Genomic DNA, 12531 nt, shown 5'->3' with positions numbered 1-12531 from the left:
CAATAACTTAATCCCTCCGAATGTCGCCACTTCCCTATCATCCAATATGAGTCATAACATAATCAGTGCCATTTTTAGTCACTCCAGTCCAGTCAAAGCTTTGGTGACAGGTTTTACATTACCAACAGGGAGAACATGTGCCCGCGGTATAAACTGCTGACTTCACTAGAGTGTGCCAATAACAAGTCGGTAGTGTCAACACGAACGGTTCTTTTATGATGCAAGGAGTCCCTTAATAAAACTGATTTATGGGGAGTAAACTAAAAGTCCTTTTATGGACTTTGTACGTTGTTTCAATGTGTTTTGTGTGTGTACTGAGTGAAGATATGGGAAGTAACTAAGTACATTTTATTGTACTTTAAATACACTTTTGAGGCACTTTCATTAATGTTACATTTTTCAGAGGTAAACATTGTACTTTTTACTTTAACCACTGCATTAAAATGATACTTATAAAACACAATATTACAACACTCCCAGGTCAAAATGTTCTGCTTTTGATACACACACGTTTAGCTTTAAGCTTCTTAATTGTTGAATGCAGGACTTTTACTCGAGATGGAGTGTTTTTATATTGAGGCATTGCTACTCCTACTTAAGTACATCATTTGAAGAGTTGAAGCATCACTGTTCCAGTAGTGATGGAGGGGGGAAGCGCACGTGCTCTGGCATGTGTTAGGGACGTCGCTGCTGTCACTGTCTGTCTGACATCAGCTTACGAGTGTCACAACATCCCTTTTGAACTTATTTTTGGATAGACCTTCCTTGACAACCGACCTTATGTATATATTTCGCAACAGGTCTTATAATAAACCGTAAACAGTCTGTTTGTATCGGTGCCACCAACCCTCGGTATAAGCTGCGGGCTAAAACATTGGCAAAAGCTAATAAACACGTTAATTGCCATTAAGCTCGCAACAGCTGTGCCGCTCCCAAAACAATACACTCTCTTCCTATATAGCCCTGCCTGAACACCCAAGGGTACGCATCCGGAACATAACAGAGGCAAGGTGCCCCGATGTGAATTCCCAGCTTATTATGCAACTCCAGTATAAAACACAGCGTGACGGTCAGCCACGTCAGAGCTAGGAGTCAGACAGACGCACCATCGGTACTCACTGCACAAACTTTTAGGTCTTGAGACAAGCGGAGGACACGAGCAGTGAAACAGGGCCAGTCCTTTTGCTCACTTATTTGATCAGGAAATTGAGGAAGAGGTAAGTTGTGGCCGTTGTTGTATTCCTTATAGTGTTGCAAGCTGTGTCCTCAACTGCTGTCAAGTCAATTTTTTCCCCTTTACTTATTAGAAATGGACTTCATCCTGCCATCCACTCTTCCAGCTGGAGGTATCCCATGGCAGAAGGTTATACCACCTCTTATTCCTCTGCTGAATGGGACTTACGGACAATGTAATTGGTCCCCGAAATTACTGATTCCAGATACTGATAATACCAGCTCTGCAGAGGTAGGTCATTTCACTATATAATAGGTATGTTAAAAAGGTGATTGCATTTATTTTGGTTCAATAAAACTGCATAAAAACATAAAACAGTCAGTGATATCAAATAACCTTTTACCAGGGTAACTTTAAACAGGAATTTCCCTCATTTTTTTAATTGGGGAAAAGAAAATTTGATTAAATTTAAAAAAGAAATTGTATATATACATACAGAGAGAGATAAAAACAAAGACTCAAGGTCCACCTCATAGCTCTTTCAAGTTCATCTTACAGTCATAATCAGATGAAAACCCTGAGATGCAGTTGAAAGCCCCCCAGAAGAACATTTCTGTCAAACTACTGTTTCCAAGGTCAATGATGGACTTTGATGGATATTTATTAAGAGTATGATGGCAAATAGGAATTTGTTGGCTATTTGCTGTGCTTCGAGGTATTTTATTTCTATATAATATACAGCATTTACTTTTGTGTTGGTAGGTGAACTGTGATGACAGTGGTTTCACAGTTCAAGTTGATGTCAAGCACTTCAACCCAGAAGAGCTGATGGTCAAAGTGATAGGAGACTTTGTGGAAGTGCAGGGAAAGCATGAAGAAAAAAAGGTTGGTATTCTAGGAGGGATATTACTGTATTTCTTTTAGTTTATTTACAATAGCTATGATTTGTCTTATTCTCTACACTTGTATTTCATAGGATGGTTCAGGGGTTACAACACGGCAGTTTAACCGCCGCTACCGAATCCCAAAGGGAGTGGACACCATGGCGTTGGAATCAGCGGTCTCTCCAGGTGGCATCCTTATCATATCTGCACCGATGCGGCGAACAGAGGACTCCAGAATCCTGACCTAATCCCATTAAAACCAACCACTCAAATCGCTGCCATCTTCACCACATATGAAAACAAGTGCATACAGAAATAACTTCAGGCCCCTTCAGTCACAGCAACACGCAGCATGTGCCAAAACACCCATTTGTTCTGTTCCCTGCCCCTGTGAGGTTTGTATATACTGCTCTTCTATTACTCATCAATCTTACATGATGTTTCAAGGAACCAGTCTTTGTAAATATTCTGCGTTCGAAAGTTCAAACTGTGTGCAAGTTTTGTAAAATGCACTGTATTGTGATTGTGATTAATAATGCACGCAAACATATCGCCAAACTCTTTAATGTGGAAATACTTCTTGAAAAATAAAATTTATTTCTTTATAAAATAAAAAAAGACTACATCAAGTGCCTCTTGTGAATGGTGAAGTAACTTGTTGCTCGTCCAGGAATTCATTCAAGATAGAGTCCACTTCACTAAAAGGAAAAATACAGAAGATTATTTTTCTGGAATTTGGGGTGCTGTGTTTAAGGATTCAAATAACATTATTACAGCTACAATTCTTAGGATTTCAAGATGAATGGCCTTCTGGGAACATCCTTTACATAAATGACGACCAAACATTCGGCTCGCTGAACCATTTAATCGATCGGTTATTATTTTACCTGATCTGCTCCTTTACCCATTTCCTCTGCTTGCGAAGGACTTGTAATAAAGGGTCGTCTTCAAACTCTTTTTCATCTGAATCTGAAAAAAGGAAAAAATAGTAACTAAGAAAGTTGATAATGGAATATGCTCAGCATGTACACACAGCAGATCAATACTATAAGTTATTGTTTTCTTGTTTAAATCCTTGAAAGGCAGTATGAAGTTATGAATACTGTGAAATTCAACATGGATCACAAATGTTACAGCATTCGCAAAAAAAAAAAATAGAGAAAGCTCTTGTGGTTTTAACTTAAGTTGTGGCTATATGTTGGGAATAGAAACTATTCATGGGTCAGAAATAATCCCCACGATTAACTCCAGGGTAAAGATTGGTGCTCTTTGCTGCCATAGGCTCACCTTCAGCTTCCTGCAGCAGCTGTGAAATGACCTCCATGGAGTTCTGTGCGTTGCATGGAGGAACTGAGGATTGTGGAGGTGGAGAGGCAGTGCAAGGAGGAGAAACCGACGTGACAGGGGTCCTTTGTGTAGGAGATGGATCCACCGAGGGAAACAACACCTCTGAAACTACCTGTCAAGGCCCAAATGAGAACACCCTACAGATTAATGCAGCTTTTGATAACCATAATAACACTATACAGCACCAAAATGATGATGTATGACATCCAAACAACACAAAGTGTGCAGAGCGATGGCCGCACAATTCAAGATTTGTGGTAAATAGAGTATTTAAAGAATTCCTCTCATCTCATTCTAACATGGTTAGACATGAACACCTGACCTGCGTATCTTAAATTATTTGATACGACAATGACTCACACACAGTCTATCTCGTGAAGACAACTACTCAAATATGGGTGTTATGAATCCTCACAAACTACTGTATTTTAAACAGCAACACACAAATAATTCAGTTCATCACTTATACTGCTGGCAAGTTATGAAGATATTCTGACAGTGGGGAAAACATTAAGACGAAATATGCAACCAGCTTTCATGAAGCGCTTGTGTTAATCACACTACTTAGAGAGCATTAAAGGAAACAACTCGAGAACCTGTCCTAAGGCACTGTGGATTGGAGAAGGGGGCGGTGCCTGATCGCCAGTAGAGCTCTCACTGGAAAACCCCTGGCTTCCTTCCTGTTGCCGCTGCTCTGCCCATGGCAGGACTATTTTGGGAATGTTTTGATGTGAGAAATTCCTGTTTGTAGGACCAGGGCCATCATCATGTTCCCTATCCACAGTATATCTGCAAGAATACATGTATTAGGGCATTCAGACATGATTTTGTTTTTACTCAGTGTGCATGTTTCAAGACTATACCTTGTGGATTTCTTCTGCTTTCTGAAGGACGGTGCTGTCTTCTTCTCATTCTTCTCTTTCTTGTTCCTCTCAGACCTTTTGTGGCGAATAAGCTCCGCTCTTCCTATAGCTCCAGATGATGCAGGTGGGGATGGCATACGCTCACGACTACGTCCATCAGTGAAAGTATTCATTGAGTTTCCAGGGACTTGGGTCTTTTCACAGACAACTTTGGTCTGAGACTCATCTATACTTTCTGAAAGGTGTTGATGCGTGCTAGCGCGAGATGACTGGATGGGACACGGCAAGACGTCACAGAGTAAATGCATGTGGGCAGGCACATGGGCAATGGCCTGTGGTTGAGAAATTGAAGAGCCAGAGACAACAAAGGCAGGGAAGGGAGTTGGATCCGAAGCTTGGGGACATGATCCGTGGGCTTCTTTGGTTTGTGGCCGGTGTGCAGGGATGTGCGGACGTGTAGATTTTTGTGAGAATTCAGGAGGCTGAGTAATCTGGTGTTGCTAGAGATAATGCAAGAAAGAGGAATATAAAATAATTCTGGAAATCTATTAAACAAAACATATGGAGTATATATTAGATATTTTGACTCCAACCTTGTAAGCCTGTCCACTGGCAGAGGGATGGCTTGAACTGGGCGCCTGCCAGCTAAATGTGGGACCATGAAGACTGGAGTGTTGCAGGGACTGCGACCCCTCCCTGGCCTGCTCCATCTTTCTCCTTAAACGCCACTGGAACAAGATGTCCTCTTCCCGGCGTGTGGGGGGTGCCAGAGGAGGAACGACAGAGGAACTGGGAATCAAAGGTCGTCGCACTGGCTCATATACGCTGACTGGAGAAGAGAAATCTGAGCATTCCAGGCCCTCTGAGCTGACAGGGATAGATCCATCACTCGGAGAACATTCCCTGTTAGAAAGAAAAAAAAAAAGTTACTTACATTGAAGCAATACATTCATTGATCATTAATGTTACTCGTTGGTCTTCATACCCTCTCAGCAGAAGTCTGCCAGCCTTTTCTTGAAGGTGTTGTATATCTGTGTCATCAAATTCACCGTGAGAGATGTCTGACAACATCTGAGAAACAAGCAGAGCAGACAGAACAATGAACAAGCCACAATTTTGCTCTTGATATTTCAATAATAAGAATACTCAATACGGTGTAACTGTATAAAACTAGACAATTCAATTTGCAGCATTTGAGTAAAAACAATCTGATCAGTCACATTGTCTGGCTACATATTGCTCACATACTGAGCGTATACTGAGGTCCTTTTATAATGTTGTGGGGGTAAACATTTGACACAAGCAGGTTGAACAAGCCATGAATGTAGAAAACACGGCTGCATAAACAATGGCTTCTCGGGCATTTAGTAAACACAGAGATTTCCAAATGGACATGTGGTGTGGTGTTGAAATGCAAATATTTATATGCACACGTCTCTGCTGCAGACATTCTGCTTCCCAGGTATTCAGACAAAGCTGGCATAAACCAGGGCAGGATGCAGACCCAATAATCCATTATAATAGCACACACAACAAATAAAAAACAAGATGGAACAGTATCTGGTGTTTTTTTTTTTACTTTTTAAAGAAATAAATATGCATTCATAGGTAATTTCCTCCAAACAATGCACAAGTTATTTCTATTTAGTAGAGAAAGATATTAACAGGCTATATTGTGGCTCAATCCCAGTAAACTTACAAATGCACTCACACTGAGGGATCCTCTGCATGGGGAAAGGGATCTGTCATGTCGATGCTGCCCAGCTGGACTGAAAATGGCGAGTCCGTGGTCCTCTTTCAGAGGCTGGATACTGTCTGTGCAGAGGAAGAGATTCAACAGAAGGATTTTACCAGCAAGGTTGCTTTTCACATTGAAATCAAGGGGCTGGTGGTGACAGTTAATAACCCCATACATTAAAAAAACACAGTAAGTGAGAATGCACCTTTGTCTGTTGTTTTAGTGGGTGTTGAACTGCAGGGTAAAGATGAGGGTGATATCCACCAAAAGGGCTGCTGCTTCTCTCCATCGGCAGAAGGGCTCTGCTGGCGCTCCTGACGACTCTGCGGTTGGCCGTGGCGAAAGCGATCTATGTACCTAGGAGAGCAGAGTCTTTTCAGTGCGATAAAAAGTTCAAGAGGATTACTTAGGCACTTACGGCATAGGCACGGCTACATGTGAGGGTATGGTCTCTAGACTCTATGAAACTAAAACATACTTTGCCAGCACTGAATCTTGCTGAACTCCTGGCTCTGAGGAATCTGCGGGTTTCCCTGCTCTCGCAGACTGGGGTTTGGGTGTCTCCATGTCAGATGAGGTTGTAGCGCTGGAAGGAGACAATCCACACTCGGTGGAGGGCCAGGACTCTGCAAACACCGGTTGTCCATCCGTGGCAGCAAAACGTTGTTGACGTTGCTCAAACAGCTGTTGGGTCTCCGGGCACAGAGTCTGTAGTCGTGAACTGGATCGCGGGTTTGAACGTACAGGACTTAAAGTCTGCAAAAGAACAACAAAATGTATATGTTTGCCTTGGCTGGATGGAAAGCAACATAAGAATCAAACATGTCTTGCTGTGTATAAAGTTTACTTAAAAACATACCGTGTTGTTGTTTTTCTTTGATAGGGACTGGTTACAGGATGGGTGGTAGTATCCCTTGCCCCCTCTGCTCAGTTGAAAGGGATTTTGCCTGGAAAACACAGGACTACTGTAAAAAACAACACACGTATGAATGACAGTAACTATTGTAAGGTACTATAAAATACAATCTTAAAATATTACCTGGATTTCATTACAGCTTTAGAACATCACAGGTGACGACGGGATGTGCTTCACTGTGCGTCTGATTTATGTCTGGCCCCAACTAAGGTCTTTGACAATAAATTATAGTTGGATCAGCATGGATGGCTGACTGTGTTACTCAAGCATACCATAATATAACAGTTTATTTAGAAAGAGGAAGACCACATCACCCACCGGTCTTCAGAGTTGACTTGGCATGTCCACAAAAGTAAGTTACCATGGAGTCAAACGCCAGTAAGACATAAATTGTCCATAAAATAGCACATGACGATGCCTCAGGGGACACTTAGACGATCTATTAATCAAACGAGTCCAACTTTGAAACTGAAAACATAATTACTATGCTCTTTTTGACAAATATAATATGATCGATGAAACCAGAAGAAAGAGTCCCTGTTTATGCCGATCGTTATTTACTACAAGACTTGTAGCCAATAGGAAGCGAGTTTAATGTGATGGACGTAAAAGGTAACCAATCACGAGGAATGTCCTCGCAGCAAAAGCGCCAATCGGGTCATAGGAAACCGACAGCGCGCGGAAGAGGAAAGTCTGCAGTATGCGTTGATCAGATCAAAAAAACATGCTAAGTTAGCAACGGTAATTTAAGATAGCAAGTGGCTACGGTCCGATACAAAATAAAACGTCCAGTTTGCAGTTTATTTCCATGTATTTTTTGTATTGAAATGGCTGTGGGTTACATTTAGTCAGCTAATCGCTATAATAGGTAAACAGGCTTGTAAACTAACGTTAGCTTTAACGTTATCCAATGGTCACTGCTAACGCAGAAGGTGGCTAACTAATCGGCCTAAACCTAACAGCTAACTAGCTACGTTCTCTAACGTTAGTATCAAATGTCGGTTTCCTACAGTGAACTTGTGGTTATATAATTCGCCATTTTCCCAAATTAACGCTAACGTTACCTAGAAGTTCTAGAAAGTTGGAGATAATGCACCACGTCAAGATAAAGACTGAAAGGCCAGGTGAGTAACGTTAACATTATTACATTTTCACCCCAAGGTTAATTAGATTTCCTAAACGGGCATTGTATTTGGTTAGGAACTATTCACATTTAGTAATAAAGTATGCATTTGTAAGTAACGTTATTCCTGTTTACTACTTTTGTCATTACTTGCAGACGCAGAGGGGCCTGGTGCACGCAACAGATTGGATGCAGTGTTAAAGGGACTGGTGGAGAGGAGTGAAAGTGAAAGGTTGGTAAAACGTTAAAGTTTGACACTCATCTAGTCATTTTGATTACTTTGCTATTAGACTCATATCGTTGTGTTTTTTTAACAGGGAGCAAAATGAGGGTGATACTGGAAAAATATCAGCGGACTCCTTAAACAAGTATGGATCAACGATTTGGATCTGATATGTATTTGTTAAATGTTGCAGAATGTATGATACACTGCAGGTGGTGCTGTGAAATGTATGAATATCTGATATATTTACACCACATTGAATATAAAGTGCAAAAGCTTGTTTTTAGATGTCATGTTTCACTTGCTTTATTTAGGGATTTGTCACCATCATCTGCTGGAAAAAGGCAAGTGTCTATTTTTCAACTGAGCTGTGTATGTCTGCACAACATAAGAGATTTAAAAAGCTGTAACGTTTGGGATTTTTTTTTTCTAAGTTTCCATCCTTGTTTTGATTTTTCCAGGCCGTCAGCTCGATTTCCACAGCACCGGAGGAAGAAGCGTAAAGAGATGGACGAGGGCCTACCAGAGAGTAATCAACACAAACAAAGTAAACTGAATATGCAAATTTTGAAAACAATTCAGGAAGAAATTCCACTGCAGTGAACATCCTTTTTTGCTTTCAGTGTGGTCCCTTTGCCTTTAACTTCATTGTACAATTTCTTACCCTTTCTTTGTCTTCCCATTTTTTGTCTTTCTCCACTTGTTAGATGCTTACATTATTAAGTTGTTTGATCGCAGTGTGGATCTGGCTCAGTTCAACACCAGCACACCACTGTATCCTATCTGCCGTGCCTGGATGAGAAACAATCCTTCTGTTCGAGTGCTGCCTGCTTCCCCAAGCCCCCCACACATTATGGTGGAGGAAGAGGTGAGGCCATACAGTTATGTCATCACTTTTCTATGCAAACATCACCATTAAGTACACAAAGTAAAGTATAACGTCAAATGTTTTTTTTTAGAATGGTGTTTTTTTTTAAAGTATCTAGCTTTACAAAGTATGGAAGCTATTATTGTGGCCAAAAGTATTATGCTAAACAATATTATATTGATATTTCATCAACTGAATTATTGAAAATACAGCACATTGTCTTTTTTACACATCTGTATATGCTTTAATATATTTGTCTGATTTCTTTGATTAAAAGTATCTATAAACGGCTAAATGTTTGTATGACAAAGCCTTGTATTGATGGTCTGTGGTAACAGTGGCTCTTAAAGCCACTAGCGCTTCTCTGCCTCTGTCTGACCAGTATAAGGGTGCTCTCTTGTGGCAAAGCAATATACAAATACTAATGTCTTTGGAATTTACTTTTAGATAAAGTATTTAACAGAGTACTTAAAGTACAAAAGTATTAGGAATTTCTTAGCCCTACAGATGCCGTTATGCCATCATTTTGACAAAGTGGCTGTTCAACTTCATTCCTTACTCGAATTGTCTTTTTTTTTTTTTGCCAGCCTACAGACTTGATCAATGGTAAAGGCCAGAATGTGTACAGACTCCCTCCTCCAACCTCCTGTCCAATCAACACCTCCGGTGAACCTGTCAATCTCAGGATCCCACAGACTGAGAAACCCACTGTTAACAAGGTTCTGTACATTATATGCAAGAGAATTATTGATGGTGTTTTACTTGCATAGGGATAATAAATGAAACGCATTAACATCAAATTAAATATTTAAAAGTGAACTAATGATTTATAATTTAAATATTGTTATAATTAACTAAATCTGAACCGTTTCTCTTTCCACAGTTGACAGATCCCCTTCCTGTAACAGGTTCTCTCATATGTGACCACATGGAACGTTGGAAAAAGATAAGGCAAAAGTATGTTCTTTTATTGAAAATAATGACTCACATTTTCATTGACTTTTGTACTGTAAACAACCCACCTTGAGGTCAGGGTTTACCCATGGGTGTTCTTGTGTCACTTGCTGATATGATGTCCGGTCATGATGTACAATTTATGTGAACGTGTTTGCAAGTTAGATTTTTGGAAGAATACTGAAACATCCAAAAGTTTGGAACGAGTTGAGCTGACGCATGTTGGTCTTTTTTCCTAGATGGAAGGAGTGCTCTAGCAAGAACCAGTTAAGATACAGCGAGAGTATCAGGGTTCTTAAGGAGATGAAGGAGCTCTATGATCGCTGACTGGCTTGTACTGTGGCTCTCCACCACAGAATGGACTCCAAGCAGTAGTAAAGGAGCCATGGTATATAGCAGTCAATGTTTGAGCACACCTGCTACGTAATCAGACTCACAGGAAAGCATGAACATAACTGTGAACCTTAAATATACCATGTGTCCTATGCATTGCAGAAGAAATATTCTACAGGATTGTTACGTTTTTAGAAATTTCTTGTGCAGGAATTAGTTCCAGTTTGATGTAGGACTGTTTTATTAATAAAAATTCTTTGTAGATGTCTGATTAAACTAATCAGTTTTCCAGACACACTGCCTCCCTCCTTCCTGTGGTATCCTCAACATTAGCCAGACTAATTAAAGTCCATAGTGGTTTCAACCACTTTCAGGTTTGCTGTATTCATCACACAAGTACTGGAGAACACAGCAACCTAGAGTAGCCAGAATTACATTTGATATTCAATATGACGTTCTTTTAAAATGCATGTGTTGCAATATTGCTGACTTGGTGGGGAGTTACTGGAAGTTAAATGGTGAGCAAGTATTTAAGCAATAACACATTTGTCAACTACAGCACATTTTGATTGAGGCAGAAGTGCTGACAGTTGTTTGATCAAGATGACATACACACCAGATGAAGAGTGAAGGAATTGTTTGCCTTTTTAGGTACACAGTTGGGCGTGGTCTACTCTACGTCTGTGATCCATTGACATTTGTAGGTCTGCAGCATTGCCCATTGAAAGGAACTGTTCCGTAGTATGTGCTCTATTGGTTTACAAAGAGTTAACTTCAGAACAGAGACCTTTTGAATTTCAAGTGCCAATGAAGGGCACCATTTGGATATGAGAAATATAAAATTTGAAAGATTACATTTAAAAAGGACTTTTCTTCTAGGTTTGTCTTCTCATCAGTTAGGTGTCGGGTGATACTCAATGCACAAGACCCAGAATAAATGCAGGCCAGAGGGGATGGAGCATTTTGTTTTTGTTAATACATAAATCAAATCAATAAATGAAAAGGCAAGGGAAATAAACAATGTGGGGCTAGACTGTACATCAGGGAGTTTATTATAGCGATATGTGTAAAACATAGATTATACCAAAATATGTTGGCAAATTAAAATTATACCACTGCTACACACATCCCAATTTACACCAAATCAAAACACTCAAGTTAAAACACAGCAACCTAAGGTAGCTCAAACAACACAATAACTCACACATACAAGATGGCTACTCAACTACTCAGCGTCCCTTTAATACAGCTGAAAGCCCCACAAGAAAAAATAAAATAGAAATTGTCCCCTTAAGTTGATTGGTTGAAGGCACACTAAAATAGAACAGGTCTGGGCAAAGCACTGGTTGGCTCCTTTAATGTCTTGGATTGATTAAAAACTAAAAGACACTGGAGCACAATAATATACGAAAGGAAGAAACATTTTACTAAACATATGTAATGATAAATAATATACCTTGCCAGACTGGAACAATCTCCTCCCCCAGTGAGATAGATGTAGGTGACAGAATTTTTAAAGAACCATGTTAATATTGTATTAAAAGGACTAAGAACTATGTTAAAACAGCTCTGATCTGCTTGAGCTTACCTTATTTCTCAGCTGTTGTGCCTCAGCAATGACTCCCAAGTTGTAGTCCCTCACCAAACAGGAATAATCTAACAAATAACACATTCTTTGTAATAATTATTTAACAAATCATTAATTTCGTACTATAAAATTAACAATATGTCTTTTGGCTCATATATGAGCTAACATAAATATTGTATGGTGAAACAATTTCACTAGTAAAATCATGCTTTCAAGATTTTTTCTAAGGGATCCTACCAAATCAAACACCAATTAAAGGCTGGCCTCAGGTTTGTGTCAGGTAAGATTCTGGTGGTTCATTTTCATAGACTGTTCCTTTCTTAAGTCCTTCCTGGGTCCTAGTGCTAGACTTTTATGAGTTTCCTATCAACAATTAATTCAAATTTTCGTCAAGAATGCATAATAGAGGAGTCAGTGCTGTTGTGATATCAGAAGGTTTTATGTTTCAAATTGAGGAACGCATACAAAGTGTCCTTATGTGCACAAGATAGTTAATGAGTAGGAACCATCCCAGTTCATT

General features: G+C 39.9%; 3 protein-coding genes across 9 annotated transcripts; 2 read left to right on the top strand and 1 right to left on the bottom strand.

The window, feature by feature from the left end:
* Window positions 1-1060: 1060 nt before the first annotated feature.
* Window positions 1061-2688, top strand: hspb6 (heat shock protein, alpha-crystallin-related, b6). The gene is made up of 4 exons (XM_031852611.1): window positions 1061-1217; window positions 1308-1465; window positions 1937-2059; window positions 2151-2688. Exons 2-4 carry the CDS (start codon window positions 1310-1312, stop codon window positions 2304-2306), a joined length of 435 nt encoding a protein of 144 aa, XP_031708471.1. The 5' UTR covers window positions 1061-1217; window positions 1308-1309; the 3' UTR covers window positions 2307-2688.
* On the bottom strand, window positions 1486-7935 carry proser3 (proline and serine rich 3). Of its 5 annotated transcripts, XM_031852558.1 has the most exons (13): window positions 7241-7935; window positions 7046-7134; window positions 6866-6971; window positions 6485-6762; window positions 6212-6378; window positions 5968-6083; window positions 5254-5339; window positions 4862-5171; window positions 4269-4768; window positions 4002-4194; window positions 3346-3517; window positions 2946-3027; window positions 1486-2756 (listed from the first exon to the last, which is right to left on the bottom strand). In XM_031852558.1, exons 2-13 carry the CDS (start codon window positions 7054-7056, stop codon window positions 2684-2686), a joined length of 2094 nt encoding a protein of 697 aa, XP_031708418.1. In that variant the 5' UTR covers window positions 7057-7134; window positions 7241-7935; the 3' UTR covers window positions 1486-2683. The 5 variants fall into 5 exon arrangements, with proteins under 5 accessions (XP_031708418.1, XP_031708419.1, XP_031708420.1 ...); XM_031852559.1 differs by having other exon boundaries at window positions 5980-6083; window positions 7046-7935; XM_031852560.1 differs by having other exon boundaries at window positions 6212-6363; window positions 7046-7935.
* Window positions 7613-12525, top strand: lin37 (lin-37 DREAM MuvB core complex component). Of its 3 annotated transcripts, XM_031852606.1 has the most exons (9): window positions 7613-8046; window positions 8202-8277; window positions 8363-8413; window positions 8583-8612; window positions 8730-8815; window positions 8976-9136; window positions 9724-9855; window positions 10020-10093; window positions 10330-12525. In XM_031852606.1, the coding sequence occupies exons 1-9, from the start codon at window positions 8013-8015 to the stop codon at window positions 10415-10417; spliced, it is 732 nt and encodes a 243-aa protein (XP_031708466.1). In that variant the 5' UTR covers window positions 7613-8012; the 3' UTR covers window positions 10418-12525. The 3 variants fall into 3 exon arrangements, with proteins under 3 accessions (XP_031708466.1, XP_031708464.1, XP_031708465.1); XM_031852604.1 differs by having other exon boundaries at window positions 8583-8815; XM_031852605.1 differs by lacking the exon at window positions 7613-8046 and having other exon boundaries at window positions 8230-8277; window positions 8363-8612.
* The last annotated feature ends 6 nt before the right edge of the window (window positions 12526-12531 follow it).

The sequence above is a fragment of the Anarrhichthys ocellatus genome, unplaced genomic scaffold (genome assembly GCF_004355925.1).
Source record: "Anarrhichthys ocellatus isolate YVR2014 unplaced genomic scaffold, GSC_Weel_1.0 scaffold13, whole genome shotgun sequence".
In the NCBI taxonomy this organism is placed as follows: Eukaryota; Metazoa; Chordata; class Actinopteri; order Perciformes; family Anarhichadidae; genus Anarrhichthys; species Anarrhichthys ocellatus.
Note: the sequence above shows the minus strand (reverse complement) of the source record. Positions and strands in the feature narration are given on the sequence as shown.

Excerpts from the sequence above, each read along its gene's own strand:
- hspb6 (XM_031852611.1), top strand. The coding sequence starts at position 1,310 with ATGGACTTCATCCTGCCATCCACTCTTCCAGCTGGAGGTATCCCATGG. Across the intron at positions 1,466-1,936 it reads ATAATACCAGCTCTGCAGAG|GTGAACTGTGATGACAGTGG; the intron begins GTAGGTCATTTC and ends TTGTGTTGGTAG. Across the intron at positions 2,060-2,150 it reads GAAAGCATGAAGAAAAAAAG|GATGGTTCAGGGGTTACAAC; the intron begins GTTGGTATTCTA and ends TGTATTTCATAG.
- proser3 (XM_031852558.1), bottom strand. Across the intron at positions 6,379-6,484 it reads CAAGATTCAGTGCTGGCAAA|ACTCTGCTCTCCTAGGTACA; the intron begins GTATGTTTTAGT and ends CGCACTGAAAAG. Across the intron at positions 3,518-4,001 it reads TCCACAGTGCCTTAGGACAG|GTAGTTTCAGAGGTGTTGTT; the intron begins GTTCTCGAGTTG and ends GGGCCTTGACAG.
- lin37 (XM_031852604.1), top strand. The coding sequence starts at position 8,013 with ATGCACCACGTCAAGATAAAGACTGAAAGGCCAG. Across the intron at positions 8,278-8,362 it reads GAGAGGAGTGAAAGTGAAAG|GGAGCAAAATGAGGGTGATA; the intron begins GTTGGTAAAACG and ends TTTTTTTAACAG. Across the intron at positions 8,816-8,975 it reads GAGTAATCAACACAAACAAA|ATGCTTACATTATTAAGTTG; the intron begins GTAAACTGAATA and ends TCCACTTGTTAG.